Consider the following 21,910-nt stretch of genomic DNA (forward strand, 5'->3'; position numbering starts at 1 on the left):
CGCACCGTAATCAAGTCAGAAACCCGGTCCTTAAATAAACCGTACGCAGTTTGTAAAGTTATGTCTGTATGGTTTAACCGCAAAACTGCATGCGGTCCGGCCGTAACTTGAGAACTAATGGTATGCAGTTACTTTAAAAAGCACAAAAACTCGGTAATGAGTGTACTTACCTCTTCATCAAAAACAAGTAACGTTTTGTTTTGCAACCGTATAATATTCATAAGAGTCTTCAGCATTTGCCTTCTTTTTATCATGCAATTTTAACTTGTGCAAAGAGGTTGTGACCTGACCTTGTCAGTGGAATTTGGATGAATAATAAACATTGTATGCATTATGCCATTTACTTCGTCGAAAATGTCTGACGCATCGCGCTGATTTTCTGGTGGCTTTTTTGTATTGTAGGTAGGATACTTCGGAACTTCTCTTCAAAATTTCATCAGGATGGGGACGATACGAGAACGTGGATACCTTTGCTCCGTTTCTATAGTCTTTGTAGCTCTTCAGATTGTTAGAATTGAGTGTTATAATTTGGAGACTCGGCTGCCGATCGTGAAGGAAGGGCCGTTTGGCAGCTCGTTCGGACTTTCCGTGGCTGAGCACACAGTGACCAGAAGACGGCCGTCGCCTACAGATGGTTACAACGGTAGTTTGTAAGTTCTTGCATCGACCTATTGCCTCTATTTCTAATAAAAATTGAATTTAGAGTTTTAAGTAGGGCCTACCATAACTGGATAATGAAACAGGTACTTATTTGTTTTGGTGAGACATGTTCATCTCCACAAATGTCATATATTTTGTCATGGTAGGCCTACTGACAATCTGGACAATTAACATGACTGAACACATTTTTTTAAACGTATTTGCAGTTGTTCCGGCCTTGGCCTATTTATTTACTAAGGACCATTAATCATGTTTACAATTTGTCATGTATTGAAAAATCCACATCTGATATGTTGGAATAATTGCAGAATCCCCGAACACCCATGAAATTACATGTGTACCATCATGACAGGCTGAGCAGTTGTCCAAACCTGTGGCTACTGTCATAACTGTATGTTACATGTATGTACTAGCTAGCACAGCCAACAACGGACCCCCAAGTTCTGGGGTAACCAGTGGCAGTATAAAATGAACGACAGTCATATTTTTCAGACGTGTGGCACTTGCCTATAGTAATACTGTACGGTTGTGAAGGTTGAGCGTGACAGGTGAATTTAGGTTATAAATTGAAATGTAGTGCTGCAGTATCAGTGTACAAATATAGTCTGTTGTCTTTGTGCATTTTAGTGAAACATTGCCAGTATTTCTTATTTCATGTAGCAATGTTTCTCTGACTTACTGTACATTTCTACCTTGCCTTGAGCACTCCAAAACCCATTCGGCGTGTGTATCAGTGTGTCACTGAATGAAGACTAGAAATCAGTTTCCATTTTAATGTCAAAACTTGACATGTACCGGTACTTGTAAATTGGTTCCATCCACTTTTGAATGCAAAAGGATGACGACTCCTTACAAGTATAAAGTGATTTACTCTTTCCTGTAAGACAACGGGCTACATTTGCCTGCCTGTTCACATCGTAAGAAATGTTTATAGATGTTGAAACACATGTTGAAATTTATAGCCATCTGTAGGGGAATCCCCGCCAACATGACTGGCCCCCGTTACTGTGTTTTAGCGTCAAAAGCAAAAGCTGGTTTAAAGTTGTTTGAAATGTTTATTCTTCTGTTTTACTTTTACAATTTTGAGCATCTGTGTGGAATACGTAAGGTACATGTATGCGTGAAATGAAAGTAAAAAACTCATGGACGGCATCTGACATGTCTGAAGTAGCAAAAATGTCAGTTTGGATGTTCATATCTTACCAAACTACACCTGAATGTATGAAGTTTAATTCATTTGTGTGCAACCATATCACAGGGAAAATTACAATGGAAGACAATGGAATTACAATGTTGGTGCATTCAGTGTACAATGTACCATGTCTAAAGTAAAGGACACATTCCAGCTGCATGTACATGCATACTGTGCATATACTGTACATGACTAAACACATGTACACTGTACATATCTCTCACAAGTCCCTATAAGCTGATAAGTCCATCACAAGTCATTCTGTCTTAAGCCAATTCACCAGCTATTCAAGTAAGCTGTGACAGAAGCAATTCTTTTGTCATTGTTCACCCTGTTACTTATGACTGGCCTTGTGAAAGGACTTGAGACTGGCCTTGTGAAGGGACTAGTGACTGGACTTTTGAAGGGACTAGTGACTGGACTTGTGAAGGGACTAGTGACTGGACTTTTGAAGGGACTAGTGACTGGACTTGTGAAGGGACTAGTGACTGGACTTGTGAAGGGACTAGTGACTGGACTTTTGAAGGGACTAGTGACTGGACTTGTGAAGGGACTAGTGACTGGACTTGTGAAGGGACTTGTGACTGGACTTTTGAAGGGACTAGTGACTGGACTTGTGAAGGGACTAGTGACTGGACTCGACTCCAGTAATGTACACATCACGGTGCACTAAAACACATGATGGCATAAAAATTACACCCGATGCTGTGTATAAGACCAAAGCGAAAGGTTGTGTTTCCAGTTACCCAACTTAATCAGGAACATTTTACTGAAAAAAAAAGATTACTCAAAAAAGTAGAAAACCCAGATGCCGACCCAGTGTCTACATGTAGCTGTTGTGTGGACATTATCGTTAATTTTCTTGAATTCTTTTGGTTTTTAAGCTGTTTGGCCGAACAAGAAGTGTTGTGATCTTGTGACTTGTAGCCACACTTATCCACTTGCTAAATTTATTTCACTGCTGATCATCATGTGAAATATCGAGTGTACATCCTGACAGTCACTTAAAATGCACCCCCAGACTAACATGCCGAATACATCGGCTAAAAATTTGGAGCAAAATAAAAAGATCTAACCTGTCTCCGTCTCACCGGTGCCCACCCTATATTTTTTGGGTTAAAGGAAACACGATTGTTGTGCATGGCCATACTCAGGCTGCATCCAAATCTGTTGTCTAGAGCTAGGTCTACATGTAGGTCTTTGTTCCATTGGAAATGCATGGAGACGCATAGACAAATAGACCTAGCCGTAGTTCTGGAAGCCCGTCTCGGACACGGCCTCAGGTACATTCCTGGGGTAAAAAAATGGGGCAACTGTACCAGTACCAGCCTTCCGTTTGGCTGTCCAAACATGTCTTCCACAACCAGTGCATTTCTGTACATGTACATGTACCGCACAATAACAGGCTACGGATTTGTTTTGCAGAAATGACCGACGATGAGTGTGGATGTGCCTTACATCACACATACATTAGATTCATACACCACGATTCCACACAGATTCAGTCATCACACAGTGTACCACTGTACATGCACAGGACGTGATGCACTCCTGTGGGCCGTCTCCAAATTTGGTGGTGCCACATGCGGCGTTGCACAGTACTGCTCATCCCACGTGAACAGTATGAAGGTATCGGTATGCACAGATTACTGTGCTCTATGGGAGCAGGACTTTTCATGGAATATTGTACACACTTTGGGGGTTAGTTTTCTGCTCACAGTTGTATTACAATACTTGTAACTTCAAAGGTTGTTGTACTCATTACGGAAATATTTCATCACAGCATTTCCTCTTTATGCACACATGTTTAAGCTGTACATTTACATGTACACTAGTACAGTACCTGTACATCCACATGTACATTAATTAAATTTCTCGTTAGAATTTGTCGTCTGGAGCTGCTCAAAACAGTCTACTGAATGGGCCTGTCCAAAGTCATCATATGTCTCTATGAACAATAAGTCATTTGCGAGTTAAATTTGAATAAATCTGGTACACTGACTTATCTGATTGCAGGTAAACATAACAATTTGAATTCCCCAGACTAAAGACACTGGTGTTTTACATCATGATTCAGGGCAAGCTCTTGCACAGTGACCACCATCTCTGGAATGGACTGGTTCCTTTGTGCCCTTCATCTCTTATGTAACTAAGCAAAAGCTTGCCCCAAATCACGAGGTATAGCAGCCGTGTCTTTAGTATGGGGAGTTCAAAGTGTTATGTTCACTTGAATTTAAACAACTCAGTGTACATGTACCAGATTTTATTTTAAGTAACACCCATACTTATACCCAGCAAGAAATGAGACTGAGGGGTACCCCCCAAAATGTCCAATCCCTATACACATTCCAGACTATTGTTACTTAACACATCCCCCAAGATGTCTGAAAGGAATTCCCCAGATTCCTGCGAGACAATGACCAACACAAAGCAGGGGGGGTTCTCTCCGTCTCATACCTTGCTGCATATGCCCACACTGGTCAGGTTGCAACCTACCGGTACATACTGTATACAATGTGTACCTGTACATGTGACCATGACATGAATTAAACCCTGCTATACATTGAAAAAATTACATGTACATGTGTACAATACACTGTACATAAGGACATGACGGGTAATGCACACTGGGCTCCAAACAAAATGAATAGACCACTCCTTGAGCTGTCAAACCAACCACAGACAGGGCCATGCTCCCCACACAATGGGCACTTCCTGTTTTCTTTTGACAAAAAGGAGGCAGTGGAAGTGGGGATACATTTCAATTCAAAGGGCCTGTGTACCGGTCGTTGGAGTTTTTCTAGATACTGTAGAATTTGTGAATGGCACCTTTGTGTCAAAAGTAGGCACGTGTACATGTGGACCTTTTAAAAAATATTATTTTTCATTGCAGTGTGTACGGGTGGGGGTTGATAAGTTTTATGGGTAATGTGTCAACATGGTCGACAGCCTTGTGTTAACGCTTGCTGTAACTAATGTACATGCATGTCCGGAAAAGGATGCTTACAATATTTCACTGGAAAAGGGCTCTCTGTCTTTTTTCATCCAGTTCATGGAATAAATGTTTAAAAAAAATGTTTAAGTATACATGGTACATGCAATTGGTATAACAGTTTATATAACCCCTAACACATCCTACAGTACATGTACAAACACACAGGATGTATGCATATGGATCTAAATGCATTGTACAGGTGTACACTGTGCATGTATGAGTCACGGGGAGGGGGGGGGCTGTTTGTGAGAAGACCTTTAATCTGCTTATAAATGGGAGACTTACATGGATGTATTGCCCCTTACTATCGTACACCAATTATGGCCTGCTCACTTGGGCTGCTCAAGGAGTGAGCAGCAAGAGGCGTGCAAGGAGGATGGTATCCATACTGTGAATTCAATTAGTCATGACCTCCTGGATGCTGCGTAGGCTGCCCGACCGCAGCTCTGACATCTGCCTTTAAGAATGTCAATGATACATGTACCTGGTACACTGTATGATTTCCAAGAAGAAAGAAGCAACAACACATGCTTGACTGTTGTGTCTAAGCATGTTGCTACTTTATTTTAAACTGTGACTGCCCCAGCCTTGTGTTGTACCGGTACATGTACAATTTTGTAAAAAAATCAGCCTGTTTACCCCTGTGTGAAGTCTTTACCTGTCAGTGGTGAAATACATGTGTGGTCAATGCAAGTTTAGTGTGTCATTTGATTTCTCTTTATTTACTGAATGCTGACCATTTCTGAAATGCACACAAATGTACTGCTCGATAACAGTGAGGATTTAAATTTTGTCTTGGACATGTTGTAAGGATCTAGATTTGTTTGAACAGGAAGTTCATGTATTCCCATTATATTATAACTTACTTTGAGTAAGACAAAGTACAAATTCGACTCTTATTTACATTTCTGTGTTGTATAAATTTAGTGATTTTCACTTTCGTTTTGAGCATTCAGAACCAAACATTTACTCAGTACACGTATGTACTGTGCTTTCATGACAGTTACCAAATACTAGTGCAATGTTCACTGTATGCAGTTGGATGTCTGTACAAGCAGTGTGATATGCCCAAAAAAAGTGGTCGAACGTAACAAATGAATTTTCACTGTCAATTAAATATCACCTTGCCATTAACAGCTTTTGATCAGAACATACATGTACTAACACTCTCGTAAATTACCATCAGTACAAAAAAACAGATTATTTAACTACATGGACAGACAACAGGATTTTTGCTTTGGAGACTTTGTACTGAGACCTTGACATTTTCTTTAGATATTTTGCTGGAGTGCACCTTCCTTCAGTCTGCCACCTTGGAAGTGGCTGGAAAATGTCTCGTGTCGGAGGTCACTTTCATGCCCTGCACACAAAATACCCTCGTAAAACTCTCTCATTCAGCCACCTTCCCGTCTAGAGGACAGGCGAAACAGTTTTGAACAGGCTCATACAAAATTTACAAACTCTTTCTCAGCACAGCAGTAGATGAAAATCTTTAACACTAGTGACCAGTTCGTGCGTTGGGCCCAAAAAGTAGTCAGTGAAAACATACAAATGGGTAATTCCAGAAATTACAATGTTGGGGTCCATTTTTGTGTGTGTGTCCCTGTCACATTTGACATAGGATTTTGTAAGTTTAGAACACATTTTCTAATTTCCAAGAGTGATGAATTAATGCATAGTACATGTACCTGCCAACCAAATAGTAATAGTTTGAAATCAATTCTGGTGATATTTCCATGTCAAATAGCAAAGGTCAGATGGAACAGGGACACAAAAATGTCACCCTTTTGGACCCCAAATTTCTGGAATTACCCACGTACATGTACTAACGTGATCAATTTCATTTTGCCATCACCTGCTTTTTAATCAGTCAAGGTCTCGAGGACACACCTTTATGGTTTAAATGTTATCAGTACAAGCACCAAGTAAAAAAAAACCAGGAATTAGCTTTAGGGTTTTTTACCTTCACATTGTTTTTTTGACATTTTGTCCAACCACATCTGCTTTTGGTTGACAAATACCAAAAAGTGGTCGGAAAATGGGAGATGTCCAATAGTAATTTCACACCTCCGGGTGGTTAAATCGTTAGATTCCCTTCCAAAACATTGAGATACATGTAGCACCTACATGTAGCAGTACATGCAAGGGAAATCACTTTGTGGAGTGGTACTCCTTAACCTTTGCTGGGAAGGGAATGGCGTATACCAGCATTTTTAAGTGTCCACACCACATATTGTTTTTACTGCAACAACTCCGCAACAATTCAGTCATTCAAGTAGTGTATTTGTACATTTAAATCAGGCGATCCAAAGCATATTTCATCGCGTGAACCCTTTCATCGTAGACAAAATCGTTGCCCCTCCCCTGATGTCCCTGCCCTCCCGTAACTGGTGTGCTGATTAATATTTGCTGTCATTTTCTATAGGATCCTGGTTGGGGCGCCGACATACAGTGCCCCAGATGCCATCGTGCCCAAGACAGGCGGCGTCTTCAAGTGTCCCCTCAGCACATTGTTAGATGATTGCGTAGACTTGAAGTTGGACCAAGAAGGTAAAGCCGAAATCAAAGTAATCAAAGTACGTGTGTAGCGTAGAGCTTAACGTTGGATAGTGATAAGCATGTCTTGTACTGGAGCAGTCGGAATCAAGCTACAGTACATGTATCACAGTATGGTTCAACCAGTAGTCGGTTACAAGTCCTCTTACAAGTTACAAGCGGGGTGTCCTCTGTGTATTGGCTCATCTGGCTAATTGTAGTGACCTCTTTGGCCTCGGGTGGCAGGTATTGTACACTGCCCCCTCCAACTACATGTACGAGTATATGTAATATTTCCCCTTCAACCAATGGCAGGGCTTGGAAAAACAAGCCAAAAATGGTCAGAAGAAACATACTAGCATTTAATCATTGCAAGTATTAGCTTTAAACGAGACATTTGTACGGTACCAAGATCATGAACATAATCTCATTGTTAAAATGTCTTAAGTATAAACTGGAGTAAAAATATTAACAGGATTTTGGTTTAAGGACTTTAGCCTTTGTGTTTCCTTTGGATGTGTGTTGGAAAACAAGCAATGTTCAACCTTGAGGGCATGTTCTGCATTAAGGTGTCCAAATGCACAGACACGTCATGTTTGAGAATGCATGAGACTTATACGCCCGGATAAGGTAGCACCTTAAAATGGTAAAAAAAAGTCTTATCACGTGTACGTGTACAAGAGTGGACTCTCTCAGAAAACGAGGACATTGAAAACCCGCCATGTACAAAATGTACCCCAGTGGAATGGTGGGCATGTTTTACAGTGTGACCTTTTTTCCAAGTGGAATCCGAGTAGACTGTGTGTAATTTTTTGTTTCCACAGGCAACGAGCCAGGGGAGAACAAAACAGATGAGTGGCTCGGCGTAACGGTCAAGAGCCAGGGGCCTGGTGGAAAAGTAGCGGTGAGTTTCAGCCAGTGTTGTAGTCGAGTATCAAAATCTGAGTTCCACATTTTTTACGAGTTCATTGAATGCGAAGTAGGCCTATGGGTCAAGTCCAGGTACTTTGTCATTGACTCCTTTACCAGATATCTGAGTGAGTTTTTCAGTGTCTAAGTTTAGGCTGAGTATGAGTACATAAGTAGTTGAGTACAGGCCGAGTATGAGTTATTTCGTTGGTATTGCTGCAGGCTTGTGCCCATCGCTACAAAGCAGTGTCCTCAGAAGAGATTAGTGGACTGGGGAGGTGCCTTTTAAGAGACGCTGACCTGACTCCCGACTCCTACCGCTCCGTTCCCTGGGTAGTGTGCCTCAGCCTTGGACTCGGCAAGAGCAAATACGGCTACTGTCAGGCGGGAACAGGACTCTATATCACAGAGGTAAAAACAGGTTTTGGCAGACATTGAAGACATGTACATGATATGAGGGGTTTAAGTTTTTAACCACTACCAGCCGGGGACTCCGAAATCGGAGCCGTATGGTTTATATGTGTAGCTGGGGTCTCGAACTCGGACAAAGGAAACAGGGCCCTGTAACAAAAGACCGTACTCCGAACAAAAGACCAGGCTGCTGGGCATGACCGGCATTTTTCACTCTCAAAAGTGGTGATAATCCAGCGTTATTTTGAAACCGTATACCAGGGCTTGGGGTATTTAGAGCAAGCGGATTACCACCGGGGACAAACGCTCTCCACCACCGCAGCGATGAGCCACACAGCACGGCTGCATGCTAATCTGGCCCCTATTGAAAAGAGGTCAGCAGTGCACTGAGCCAGGTTTGTGAACAAAAGACAGTTGTATAACACCGCACAATCTGGGCTCTGTTTACAAGGCTGCAGGCCTGGCTGAAATATTCGGGCGTCAATGAAGGTCACCTGTCAACTTAGAGTAGTGCCTGAAGATTACTCCGTGCGGCTATAAACGACTGTTAAATGGAATGATGAATTGTTGAAGGATTTTGAAAACGGAAAAAATGAGAGTCATGCCGGCCCAGCATCCTCAACATTGAAAAATGCCCCGGCCCGAAGTGGTTAATCCCGAAAGAACTGGCAGGCTGTTTGGACAGTCTCAAGGCAGATGTTCAGTTTCTCTCTCCATTCCCTCCAGATCTTGGCTTTTCCATGCCTGATTTTCTTTTGTTTGAGACTGGCATGCATGTTAAGAAGTGTCTGGTGAATACTTGTGCATCTGTGAAGTTTTGATTCAGTCCGACATTGGGTTTTGCTGTCAGGGCCATTTGTGGTTCACTGTCTCAGGCACATCAGCCCACTTACATTGAGCCCGTCAATGGGGAAAAGTTAACATTTTTGGACGACCTGCCTCGGAAGAATGGGTATTTTGCAAAAATGCTATGTCTGATTTTCATAAAATTGGTGCTAAAATGATTGTAAGACATTGCTTGAACTCCACCAGATGACGGCTTGCCATGGTGACAAAACAATGCATGGCAGTGAAAGCAGAGAAAATGTGGGGAGGAGGGTGCAGATTCTGATCCTCCCCCCTTCCCCCATTCTTTAGATTTATAAGGGTACCCGAAAGTTGGGTTCCCCTGCTGTTTCCAAGATCTCCCCATCTGGAGAAGAAATGCTAATTCTGTGTTTCCAGCTGGCAAAATTTGAAGGTGTTTCCAAATTGTCGGTGAAACTCAAATTGTTGATGCCAAATACACGTACCCCTTCCTCCCTTCTGCATCTGCGTGAGCAGGAAGACGAGGATGGCTTTGGAGGAGAATACATCGCGGGACTGCCCGGAGCCGGGGACTGGAGAGGGGGCGTCTTCTCGGTCAATGTCATCGGCGCAGAGGGCGACTTCTTTGAGCGGAGTCGATCTCTACTGGTGGACGAGTCGACCGGCGTGGGTCTCAACAGCTATCTGGGTGAGGAACCGTCTCGAAAGTCAAGTCATGGGACAAGTTGCATAAATTTCGACTTGACTGCTTTCCTTTAAAACTTGTCCCCCACCCAAACACCTTGAGAAGTCATTTTCTGTGGCCAAACTTTCCCCCCAAAAATATAATTTTTGCAGCCCACAAGGGGTCAAGGTCAGAGTTCAGTTTGCTTGACCTCTTGAGGAAAATTTCATGTTTGTCACATAATATCACATGGTTTCTTAGCCCATGACCTTTGAGGAGAAAATCATCTCTATCTTACTTTCCTATCCAAAGATACAGGCATCCAAAGTGATAGTGAAATAAAAGATCCAAAGTTCAATGACGTATAACTCACAAACTGCACAGTGCAAAGCACTAACATTTTGGTTTCAGATGTGGTTTTTTGGCAAGCTGCGAAGCAAGTACCAGCCTATGTAATACCGATTTCCGTCTTCTGTCCGGCGGGCCAGCCGGCTGGCCGTCCTGAAATGTTAAAGGTTTTCCTTGCAAGTCCATAGGTGTTAAAATGTGCCATTGAGTGCTTGTTTGCTTCCTCTTGGAATTCTATCAGTATTTAAATAGTCTCATATGGCATGAATGCTTAGAAACTTATGAATTTAATGAAAAAATTATTAAAGTTGAATGTTAAAGTTTTGAGTTGTATTGTGTACTAACCCTGTATAGTGCATACATATGTACTGAGCACTCCTGTAATGTACTTGCATATGCATAGACAGTGTTTAGACACATACAAATGCACATGCACAGTATGTGGGAAAAATGTAAGGGATGGGGGAACTCCAAGTGACAGATTGGGATGTTTGTTGGGGGAGGGGTACCTGTTGGAGGAGGATCATGGGGACAAGGTACATGTATGTAGAAAGTGGATGAAATGCTGGAAAAGGTTGGCGTAATGGTTGGGCTGGATAAAAGGGATGATGGGACAGCCAGAAAGTAAGAAGTGAAGGGAATGATGGGCAGGGGTGGAGTAAGAGATGGATAGGATGATGGGGAGGGGGGCAGAGTAAGAGATGGATAGGATGATGGGGAGGGGGCAAAGTACGAGATGGATAGGATGAGGGGGAGGGGGCAGAGTAGGAGATGGATAGGATGATGGGGAGGGGGCAGAGTAGGAGATGGATAGGATGATGGGGAGGGGGCAGAGTAGGAAATGGATAGGATGATGGGGAAGGGGCAGAGTAGGAAATGGATAGGATGATGGGGAGGGGGCGGAGTAGGAGATGGGTACGATGATGGGGAGGGGGAAGAGAAGGAGATGGATAGGATGATGGGGAAGGGGCAGAGTAGGCGATGGATAGGATGATAGGAAGGGGGTGGAGTAAGAGATGGGTAGGATGATGGGGAGGGGGCAGAGTAGGAGATGGATAGGATGATGGGGAGGGGGCAGAGTAGGAGATGGATAGGATGATGGGGAGGGGGAAGAGTAGGAAATGGATAGGATGATGGGGAGGGGGCAGAGTAGCAGATGGGTACGACTATGGGGAGGGGGCGGAGTAGGAGATGGATAGGATGATGGGGAGGGAGCAGAGTAGCAGATGGGTACGACGATGGGGAGGGGGCGGAGTAGGAGATGGATAGGATGATGGGGAGGGAGCAGAGTAGCAGATGGGTACGACGATGGGGAGGGGGCGGAGTAGGAGATGGATAGGATGATGGGGAGGGAGCAGAGTAGCAGATGGGTACGACGATGGGGAGGGGGCGGAGTAGGAGATGGATAGGATGATGGGGAGGGGGCGGAGTAGGAGATGGATAGGATGATGGGGAGGGAGCAGAGTAGCAGATGGGTACGACGATGGGGAGGGGGCGGAATAGGAAATGGATAGGATGATAGGGAGGGGGTGGAGTGGGAAATGGATAGGATGATGGGGAGGGGGCAAGTAGGAGATGGATGGGATGATGGAGGGGTGGAGTAGGATATGGATGGAAAGATAAGGTGGATGTGGGATTGGAGATAGATGGGATAAGGGGTGGAATCAAAGTAGACATGGTAGATATGAGATGATGGGATATGAGATGATGGGGGTAGATTTGTAGAGATGGGATGATGGGGTTGGATACAAAGTGCAGAACTGTACTTTATTTTAATTATGCACCATCTATCAAACTCACAAATGCACTGCTTATATAATCATCGAGGTCTGGTCTGGTCTGACTGTACTGGACCCACATTCTTTAGGCATTCCTCTCTCCTGTAAAGAACTGTGAAGCCTTTGTTGATGTATCTCAATTTTTGGTGGTCTTTGTTGATTTACTTTTAAAGGACAGGTGCCTTTCAACACACAGTCTGCACACAGCACTAACTAGGATTTTTCTACTAGAGTACAGTGAATTTTATTGCTAAGGTGGATGAAATATTTTGTACATCTGTATTGTAATCGTAGGTCGACAATCTTGTAAAAAATTTGGATGAAGATTGGTTAGTATTTTCTTGTTTAATTTAGTAACCATATTTGTATAACTTGGATGTCTCTTAGTGGATATCCATCCTATCCATCTCAAATTCATAACAAGCAGTGAGCCATGGCAGCTTTGCCGTTCTAGTTTTCTTAAATGACAGAACAGTTTCACCACATTTCAAGACAGTCTGTGAGATTAACTCCCAAAAGTGTTTAATTTGACACAGGATGGCCCAGCAATCAGTTTGTTTGCCCTGGTGCCTCTGGCTGTGGGTTTGTTGTTTGTGCCCAGTTGACCACTCAAGGACACCTGTAGGTCTGCTGAACTCGTGCTACTGTTTACTGTATAATGTTGAAACATAGCTCTGTAATGACAGATACAAAGGAACTGGTTAAAAAAATGTCAGCCGTGGATGTTTTCTAGAAGTACATTTATTGAACACAGTTTTCCTTTCTCGTAAAAAGCTTCATTTCCTGATCTCTTGATTTGAGTTTCTTTTGGTGCCAGTCAGCCTCTCGTTTTATCGCGGTTTTTATTCATCTAGGGTACCAGTACTCTTATGTTCTTTAATGTCTCTTCACTCAGGTTTCTCAGTGACTTCGGGCAAGTTTGGCCCCCACTTCCTGGTGGCGTCCGGCGCCCCACGGTACAGGGCGATCGGCGCCGTGGTCATGCTAGCCAAGGCCGGCACCGACCTGATGATGCAGTCCATCATTGAGGGAGAGCAGCAGACCGAGTCCTTCGGCTACGAAGTCTGTTCAGCTGACCTGGACGGAGACGGGTAGGTCACTCGCTGGCCTGCTAAAAACTGCACATTTCTTGAAACTTAACGCATTGGGGTAATTTCACTTGCGCTACATGTGATTGCATAAGTTACTCAACAAACTATGACACGTGCTACCCTCAGTTGGTGACATGCACAATAAATTGTGGCGTAACGTAATGCTGTCATTTTAGGAGCCAATCAGACAAAGAAGATTTTACCCCTCATTACTCAAGTTACCCTTCATTATCAAGATTTATATGAGAAGTGCATAATTAGTAGTCAGACACTGTACAAAAGCTAAACGTAAATTTTCACAGCCTGCATTGCACCGAAAGACCCCTAATTAACATGCATGCGTTAAATTTTGGGACCAGGGTGGGAGGAAGTTTTTATTGGGGGTGATTTGCTTGACATCATTGGAATATGGTTTAATCAGGCATGCAACTTTTCCCTCAGGTCAGCTGATTTCCTCATTTTCCATGTCACACTCATGCCATTGAAAATTGAAAAACACTGCACAAAGTCTTGTAAAGATTGGATTTCCTCGTTGTTTGTCAAAGTCCAAGTTGCATGCCCGTTTCATACTTTCCTGAAACCAGAAGCCTGGAGTTGGAGACAAGGCAAAGGCAAGGTTGAGCAAAATGCCACGGCGTTAGCTTGGGTTTAATCTTTGGCAGTCAGGTTGGCGTAGTGGTTCTTCCCTCGCCTTCCACCTCTACGGTCTGGGTTCAAATCCCGGTTTGGTCCTCATGTGGATTGGGTTTTCAGTCCCAACCTGATTCCGAGGGTTTTACCCACAACGTTCCTCTTGGGTTTCCTCCCACCTCTAAACTTTTACTGCTTCTCATTGTCTCCTCTCTACTGGTTTCTTCAGGCTAGCAATCTACAGTGCCCAGGGCACTTTTGAGAAATCCTTGATTTAATTACCATAAATGATTCATAATAATAATGATGGTGATCGGTCATTTGATGCCACAGATAAACACCAGTCTTGTGGGCCACAGTGGCTCAGGCCAACTTTGATTTTTTTCGTAATCCTTGTCGCTGACCTTGTTGGTATCATCTTTGATTTAGCTTTGATGATCTGCTTGTTGGTGCGCCCATCTACTATGACAGAACTACGGAGGCTGGGGGCCGCGTGTATATATACCTTAACAAACATCACAACGTGAGTACTGATGCATCTGTTGGTTGTAACTCACGTCATTTCATAGATGACTGAGTTAAAGGTTTATAGACTTTGTAACAGGAAAAATGTGACTGTGGGTTCTGAATCATTGATGAACATGTAGGAAGCAAAGATTTGGACGTATTCATTTGTTAGGGTAAATTATCAAAGACTTGTATTACTACCAACATGAAGTTAACCTGTTGAGCTGTGATGCTCACGAGCAACGTAACACATTTATTGCGTACACTGTGTCGGGAGCTGTCTTTTACCCATGGGATTGCACGTAATGACCTCACACTTGAGCCTCGTGAATTATCTGGAAACAAATTGACTATTTATAAGCACCCTGTAAAACTGACCCGTGATCAACTGGATTCCAACCCTGAGTTGCTGTCACAGCCAAAGACTGTAAAGATTGTGTGCTACACCTCCAATGGAAGTGCCTCATGGCAGGACATTTAGGTGCCACAAGTAGCTAGATGTAGTGCTGTATTTAACAAATCGGTAAGAGTTCCATGTATGGATGCCACTTGACACCCCGTGCACAAACCCTATGACACTGGTCTGAAAAAATTTGAAGTGTTTTCTACGTCAACGACTTGGTATTTTCCTCCTAAATTGAACTTTTCTGGACATGTTTTTGCTTTTCAATGGCTTGTAGGTCACTGTAAGGAATAATTACTGGCGTCCGTATATGGAGCTCTTCCCATCAAATCCAAGCGTAGACTCTGTATGCTTTTCATAGCTTGATGTCTATCCGTCTGTCTTCTTGCAGGGTTCTTTTGGAGATGTCGAGCCCATTCGTCTGACGGGGCCAAAGGATTCCATGTTTGGTATCGCCATCACAAATCTGGGAGACCTCAATCTCGACGGCTTTGAGGGTAAGGCAGCGGTAGAATCTTGTGTTGAGATCTAGGTCTGAATCTTTGCTGGTTGTCGATGCATGGTTACATGTTGACAAGGGAAGACATAATTGAAACCGTGGAAGACCCTTTAGGACCACATCTGAACAGTCCCAGACATTTTGGCATTTCAGGGTAAATTCGTACTTTGCCTTAACAGGAGACAAGATTAAATGGATCAAATACTTGACGATATTTTGAAAGTATATTTCAAGACAAGATCAGTTCCAATCTGGAGGTAACTTGAACTCGGGGTGCTGTAGATATTTAAGTATGGATTTCAGACTGCTTTTAGAACGTGATAGTCTTGGAAATATTGGACTGGAGTCCTGCTCACTTGAGTGATAACTTAATAAGTCACTTGTGTCAGTGGGCTTACATTCTCAGACTCTTGAAATTCTCACTTCAAATGATGGATTCAAGTTTCTTGTTCGGCAAGAAAGTAATGCTTGACCGTATTGCTTTAGCCTTTTCCTCACAGTTGTAACACTCGCCCACCACAAGTCATCCAAACTTTTAAGCTATTCAAATGAAGTTTAGCAGATGTATTCCTTTGTCACTGTCCATCCCCTTGTTACTTGGAACCAGACATGGGATTTGACAGTGAGCCAACTTGTGATTTGACTTGCTGTTGACTTGCTATTGACTTGCTATTGACTTACTATTGACTTACTATTGACTTACTATTGACTTACTATTGACTTACTATTGACTGACTATTGACCTGCTGTTGACTTGCTGTTGACTTGCTATTGACCTGCTGTTGACTTGCTGTTGACTTACTATTGACTTACTATTGACTTACTATTGACTTACTATTGACCTGCTGTTGACTTGCTGTTGACTTGCTATTGACTTGCTATTGACTTACTATTGAACTCCTGTTGACTGGCTGTTGACTTGCTATTGACTTGCTATTGACCTGTTATTGACTTGCTATTGATTTATAAGGGACTCTATTTCAGCCCCGCTTGGTAGCATCGAGTGGGTTGTAACCCGACTGAGGCCAATGCAAAATTTGCCTTCCTCCACTGCAGATATCGCCATTGGTGCTCCCTACGAGAACAACGGCGAGGGCGCTGTCTACATCTACCTGGGTGGCCCCGACGGTGTAATGCAGCCCGCGTCCCAGAAGATCATGCCCTCTGACCTGCCTTATGACCTGCAGACCTCCAGGGAAAATCGCAGTGCGTTTGGTTACTCGGTGTCGGGGGGTATAGACTTGGACGGGAACCAGTATCCAGAGCTGAGCATCGGGGCCTTTGAAGCTAATACCATCGTCACTCTCAGGTAGGTCCTGATGTGGCATTTGGCGAAGCCTTGTTTTGGCATGCAGCCCAGAAAGACAAATCTGGCAGGCAAAAGTGGAAGTAAGAAGTAGTCATAAGTAGTATTTATTTCCCAATCAAGTCAAGAAGAGATGGCCTCGGGTAAATAGATGTTTCCATGGATCACTTCGGGAGGGTAGTTTTACTGTGTTACTCAAAGCAGTCAATATTTGTATGTTATTTGGCAAATTAGCAAATCAAGTCAAGAAGAGATGGCCTCGGGTAAATAGATGTTTCCATGGATCACTTCAGGAGGCTAGTTTAACTGTGCTACTCAAAGCAGTCAATATCTGTATATTATACGGCAAATTAGCAAATCAAGTCAAGAAGAGATGGCTGAGCCTGAAGAACAATTTTTAGCTTGTGCAGGGCAAACCATGCTTTACAAAACACATAGCATCCAGGATTTCCACCGTCATGGAAAATCCTGGGGGGAAAATCTTGTCCTGGAAAGTCATGGAAAATTCAAGGAAAAGTGGGAGAAATTTGATGTCCTTGAAGCCTGCTAGAGAGACAAAAGTCATGGAAAAGTCATGGAAATCAAGATTATGCCTGAGGAAGTTTTGCTAAACTGCTTTTGACGTGATAACACGATAATGAAAGATTTACAGGCTGCATATACATGAATATCCTTGTCAGTCTGTAGTTCATGTAGTTGCTGTGGAAGTTTTCAGTTTTATCGCCATACAACTCTTCACTGCCAAATGGCTGTAGGTGTCATTGAAAATGCCACATTTTAGTCATGAAGAAGTGTTGGACTTTGGTTTTCAGATGTCTGTTGGAACCCTGATGTCCCTTAGGTGGGAAAACATAGCAATCACACTTAGGCAAAAAAAAAAAGTTCTGGGTCAATGTTTTTATGCTGATTGGATGGCATGAATGGGGACGAAAGCTACCCAAAATTGCCACAAAAAGTGATAAAAACTTGCCTTCATCTTTGTAAAAATTTCTACAGGCAACAATTCTTAAGAATCATGGACAATTTACACCACTTTGCACAACACTAGTCAGTTAATCACGTCGGCAAACTAGCCATGAATGTGTGTGTATTGCATTGTAAGCATCCATGATACATCCAGATGGGCGGGCAATAAACCTCGTGCCGTGGCAGGAAACTTTGTGGCAACAAGCTCGCTCAAGTACAAGCTAAACAACCTCAAATTAAACTTGTGACCATAGAAAATACACGCACAGACAGACAAAGTTCACCGAATTAACTTGCAGGAATCTGTGCACTAACGACCCAGGCTCTTCCCCTCAGACATTGAGCTTGTTGGTTTGTGTGCATGTGTTTTTTGTAGGGCCAGGCCCATCATCAATGTCACAGCAGAACTTCTCCTGCAGACGTCGGAGATAGATGCTAACGCAACAAATGCCGAGTACAAGGGCAAGCCCACGTATCGGTGAGGAATTCATTAGACTTTCGAGAACCATGCCGGAGGATTTGTAAGACTTGAATACATGAAGCTCAGCTTTATTTCCATGCACCTGTTAGAGTGGCTTTCTGCCTCCCTTATAATAGTGCAAGAGAGAACTTGTAGCATTTTGGAATTTATGCAAATGACAGTTTGCATATTCATGCGCTGATCAAGGCAGACCGGGAGTGTCTCCGTAGCTTTGTGTACAACATCACACTTTTCTTCATTTTGTCAGAGTACATGTAGGCTCTCCTTTATTCTTGGTTTTCATCTTGAACATCTTGTTTGGACAATAATAGTGGCCAACATTTCTTAGGAACATTGTTTGTGGATGATTTTGAAGGATTCATTTTGATGGCTGTATGCTCTTTTGACAAGGCGTACCTCATCTGACAGCAAAATAAACACATGTTGATGAAAATATCTTCCAAGAACAGAAAAATTTCCACCTTCGTTTCACGTCCAGTGAAAACAGGTGTTTTGTTGATGTAACAGATTGTATGTATAAAACGAGGGTGATCTGAATATCAATCCTACATGTGTTTTCTATGTCCCACCAGAGCGTCTTGATAAATTGATCGGTTCTGTGTCCAGATGAAACTGGCATTAAGTCCATTGTGCAAGATTCTTTCTGGTCTTGGTCTGGCTCACATGTTTTTGAAGATGTAACATCTACAGTGCTCCAATCGGCGTGCCAAAATTGTGTCATAAATCTCACGTAAGTCTAATTTTTCTCATCAAATTTCAGCTTCTATGTGCAAGTTCGCATGAAGTACATATGCAACGCAGATAACTTTGATGCCCCAATTGGTAAGTGCTCATCTATCCCTGGGTGCAGCTTTTGTAAGCAGCTCAATAGGAAGCTTGTTCTAAAAAAAAGTACAAAAAAAAAACCACAGCTGGGAACAAGTCGGAGAGCAGTGTACACCGAATGGAAAGTTGGCTGGTACCCTGCAGTTGGCTGACCTTTTCTAAGTTTGCGCTCAGCAGCTCAGGGGCGCAGCTGTTATTTTATTGTCATATTCCTGCTTCAATTTAAGGAATTCCATTCCCCCCAAGACAGGGTCCTCTAGCTCAACTCGGCTCCTTGTTCTTTCAAAGAGGTCATCTGGATTTCTTAAACTGGATACCAAGGTCTGGAGAATTTTTTCCCATCTGGTTCCAGCTGTCGGCATTCACAACTGTGTCCAGTTTCATGAGGCGCCTAAGCAAAGAATCTTGCTGGGTGAATTTTCACGCGGAGCTAAAACTGAGCAGCGGACTGGTCTGCAGTTGTATACTTTGCTCGGTGCCTTGGTCGGTAACCCATCTTTGCTAAGCGTATTTGTTCCCTTAACTGTTCTGGGCCTAGTTTTGCACAGTGGCCGAGCGGAAAATACTGCTTGGAAAATTTGTGTGCTGAGCAAAAATATACGGAGAACAGTCACAGAAAGCATTAAATGCATGACTCGTTAGCCGGTAAGCTGCATTCGCTTAGTCAAATGTTTTCCCCACTTACCACATTTGGGTTTCTTTGTTCGTTTCCGTTTTCCCACAGAGGTCATGTATTCCATTGAGGCCGAGGAAGAGCGTCGCGCATTAGGTCTGACGTCCCGAATCATCTTTGAGGCCACTGACTCCTACGCCATTCGGGACCTGTCCTTAGATCTCCGGCCACAGAGCGAAGAGATACCCAAGCGCTCAACCGAATACATTGCCTATCTCAGGGTGAGTTTGAGCTGTCAAGGATTCAAGGAAGGATTTGCAGTTTTCCGGGTGGCATTTTATGCACAGTCTTTGATCAAATCTTATTTCGGACATGTTATATTTAATGGTATACGACCCTGATTTTTTTGTCTAATGTAATTAATTATGAAATAAGTAATTGTAAACAAATTTCTGTAGCTTGTTGCAATTTCCTCAACGCTTTTACGCAGTTTGCCCAACATGGAAGTAAAGTTCATTTAAATATCCTTTGCCATAGTTACCTGCACTGTTATATAAATTTTGTTCCAATTTTTTGCTTGCGTGTGTTTTTCCAGAAGCACAGCCATCAGGAAGATGAGTCGTCCTGAGCCTTCTGACACAATTTTGCAACACACGTTTTATAACAACAGAAAATGCCCGACCATTGCCTGTTAAATGATTAGACTTCCAGAAAAAAAGTCATCCTGAGTACATGTACGTTGGAGTGCAAAATGGCAAACAAATGAGTTTCTGTCAGGTGTACTTGAGTGAGTTGTTTATCCACCTTTCTTTGCCCTCTTTAAAGAGGTCCAGCTTCAACAGGTGACTGGGTGGCCCCTTCACAGTGCTGCAAAAGCTCTCTTGAGATGTTTGTCACCATTCTTCGGTTGGACCACAAAGCAATGTATTTCTGGTGCAACGCTAAGCAACGTGTACAATTCATAGACTTTCTACACAAACAACGGTGTTTCATGGTGTGGCAGTTATCCATCCTGCGTCTGTAAACGAATTGTTTACCCATTGTTTACCCAAAAGTCACCTGCTGTTTTTATTCCTGTAGCCGGGATTCAAGGACATCTTCCGGAAGATACCGTTCAAGCTGACCTACTGGCTGAGGGAGGTCAACGTCGACCCCCCCTTGCCAGGGGAGCCCCTTCCAGACATCAATGAGCTGCCCATCCTGAATAGCCTCTACGACCCGTCGTACGTAGCGCAGGTAATGTCCAGAACAAGAAGACATTCAGCAAGCTGACACATGCGGACATTAACGGTCCAAACTGGCTTTGAATTATAAAGCAGATCTGAGCCCCGCTTCATGTGCAACGCTTTGTCACAGTGCTGCAGATTTGACAGAATCCATTAGAGGATTCCCCACCCTGCCTTTCCCCCTTGTTCTCAAACTCCCACCCCCCACCCAGACCCAGCCACCCGTTTGGACTTCGGTTGTGCTACTTCTGGGTTTTGAATGTTGTCAGTTCTTTTCCAGAGTCAACTTCCATTGTTGACAGAAAAGAAATTTTGTTACAAAATGCTCTCCAGTTTTTATTTTTACTTACAACTTTTACTGCAACCTTCTTTTTTAGTGTTTGATTCCCTCTGCATCTCTTGAAACTTAATTTTATTACTATGTGGCTTTTAGGACTGAAGTACAGCAGGTGCATGTGCTTTTGTACAAATGTTCACTACTTGGAGTGACATGGTGCTCACATAGCTCACAGCAGACCGCAGCGGAAGGCATGTTGTACTGCAGGCGTATGCCTTGAGTGAGAGCCAGAAGTGTTAGTTCTGTATACCTCATTCACAGATTTGTCTTGGTTTCCGAGGCGTCTCACTTTTTAAATCGGAAAGATGCCTGAAAAATGCCTCTGTTTAATGAAGAGTCACAAGTACATTGCCCAGACTCCCAGACATGATGAAGATGTTTCTGGCCAACTCGCGCCCATAACTGCAGAACTCTGGTTTGCTTTAATGGCACGGCACGTTGGCTGCTTTGCTTACGCTGCTTTCTTCAGCATGATGCTGCCACTGTGATACCATGTGACCCACTCTCAGCCAATCAGTAGGCAGAATCTCAGGTGTTACGTCAGCATGGCCGCTTTGTTTTGCTTCACATTTTTTTTGGATTAACAGCACCATTTTGGTGGAGTATTTGTTGCGATTGAGCTTTGAGTTGTACAAGTTTTATCGTTGCTTTTTTCTTTTTCTTTTTTTTTGCTTCAGGATGGGTTTTCTGCTTTCTTTTCTCTTCTGTTGTAGTTGGTCTAATTTTT

At 43.1% G+C, this 21,910-nt stretch overlaps 1 protein-coding gene across 4 annotated transcripts in view; it reads left to right on the forward strand.

The window, feature by feature from the left end:
* Nucleotides 1-29: 29 nt before the first annotated feature.
* The window catches only part of itga6 (integrin subunit alpha 6), a 43,253-nt gene continuing 21,372 nt past the window's right edge, over nucleotides 30-21,910 (forward strand). For 2 of the 4 annotated variants that reach the window (XM_087148170.1, XM_087148168.1), the window contains exons 1-14: nucleotides 52-153; nucleotides 403-650; nucleotides 7,273-7,397; nucleotides 8,207-8,286; nucleotides 8,514-8,702; nucleotides 10,026-10,197; nucleotides 13,195-13,390; nucleotides 14,450-14,543; nucleotides 15,322-15,427; nucleotides 16,486-16,738; nucleotides 18,078-18,179; nucleotides 18,943-19,004; nucleotides 19,732-19,901; nucleotides 20,701-20,856. In XM_087148170.1, the coding sequence (XP_087004296.1) occupies nucleotides 118-153; nucleotides 403-650; nucleotides 7,273-7,397; nucleotides 8,207-8,286; nucleotides 8,514-8,702; nucleotides 10,026-10,197; nucleotides 13,195-13,390; nucleotides 14,450-14,543; nucleotides 15,322-15,427; nucleotides 16,486-16,738; nucleotides 18,078-18,179; nucleotides 18,943-19,004; nucleotides 19,732-19,901; nucleotides 20,701-20,856 (1,989 nt within the window). In that variant the 5' untranslated portion in view covers nucleotides 52-117. Of the gene's footprint in view, nucleotides 154-402; nucleotides 651-7,272; nucleotides 7,398-8,206; nucleotides 8,287-8,513; nucleotides 8,703-10,025; nucleotides 10,198-13,194; nucleotides 13,391-14,449; nucleotides 14,544-15,321; nucleotides 15,428-16,485; nucleotides 16,739-18,077; nucleotides 18,180-18,942; nucleotides 19,005-19,731; nucleotides 19,902-20,700; nucleotides 20,857-21,910 lie in introns of all 4 variants that reach the window. The other 2 variants (XM_087148169.1, XM_087148167.1) reach the window with 2 other exon arrangements.

This window comes from Acanthaster planci, linkage group LG17, assembly GCF_054643075.1.
Source record: "Acanthaster planci isolate LZ-2023a linkage group LG17, COTS_SCS, whole genome shotgun sequence".
NCBI lineage: Eukaryota > Metazoa > Echinodermata > Asteroidea > Valvatida > Acanthasteridae > Acanthaster > Acanthaster planci.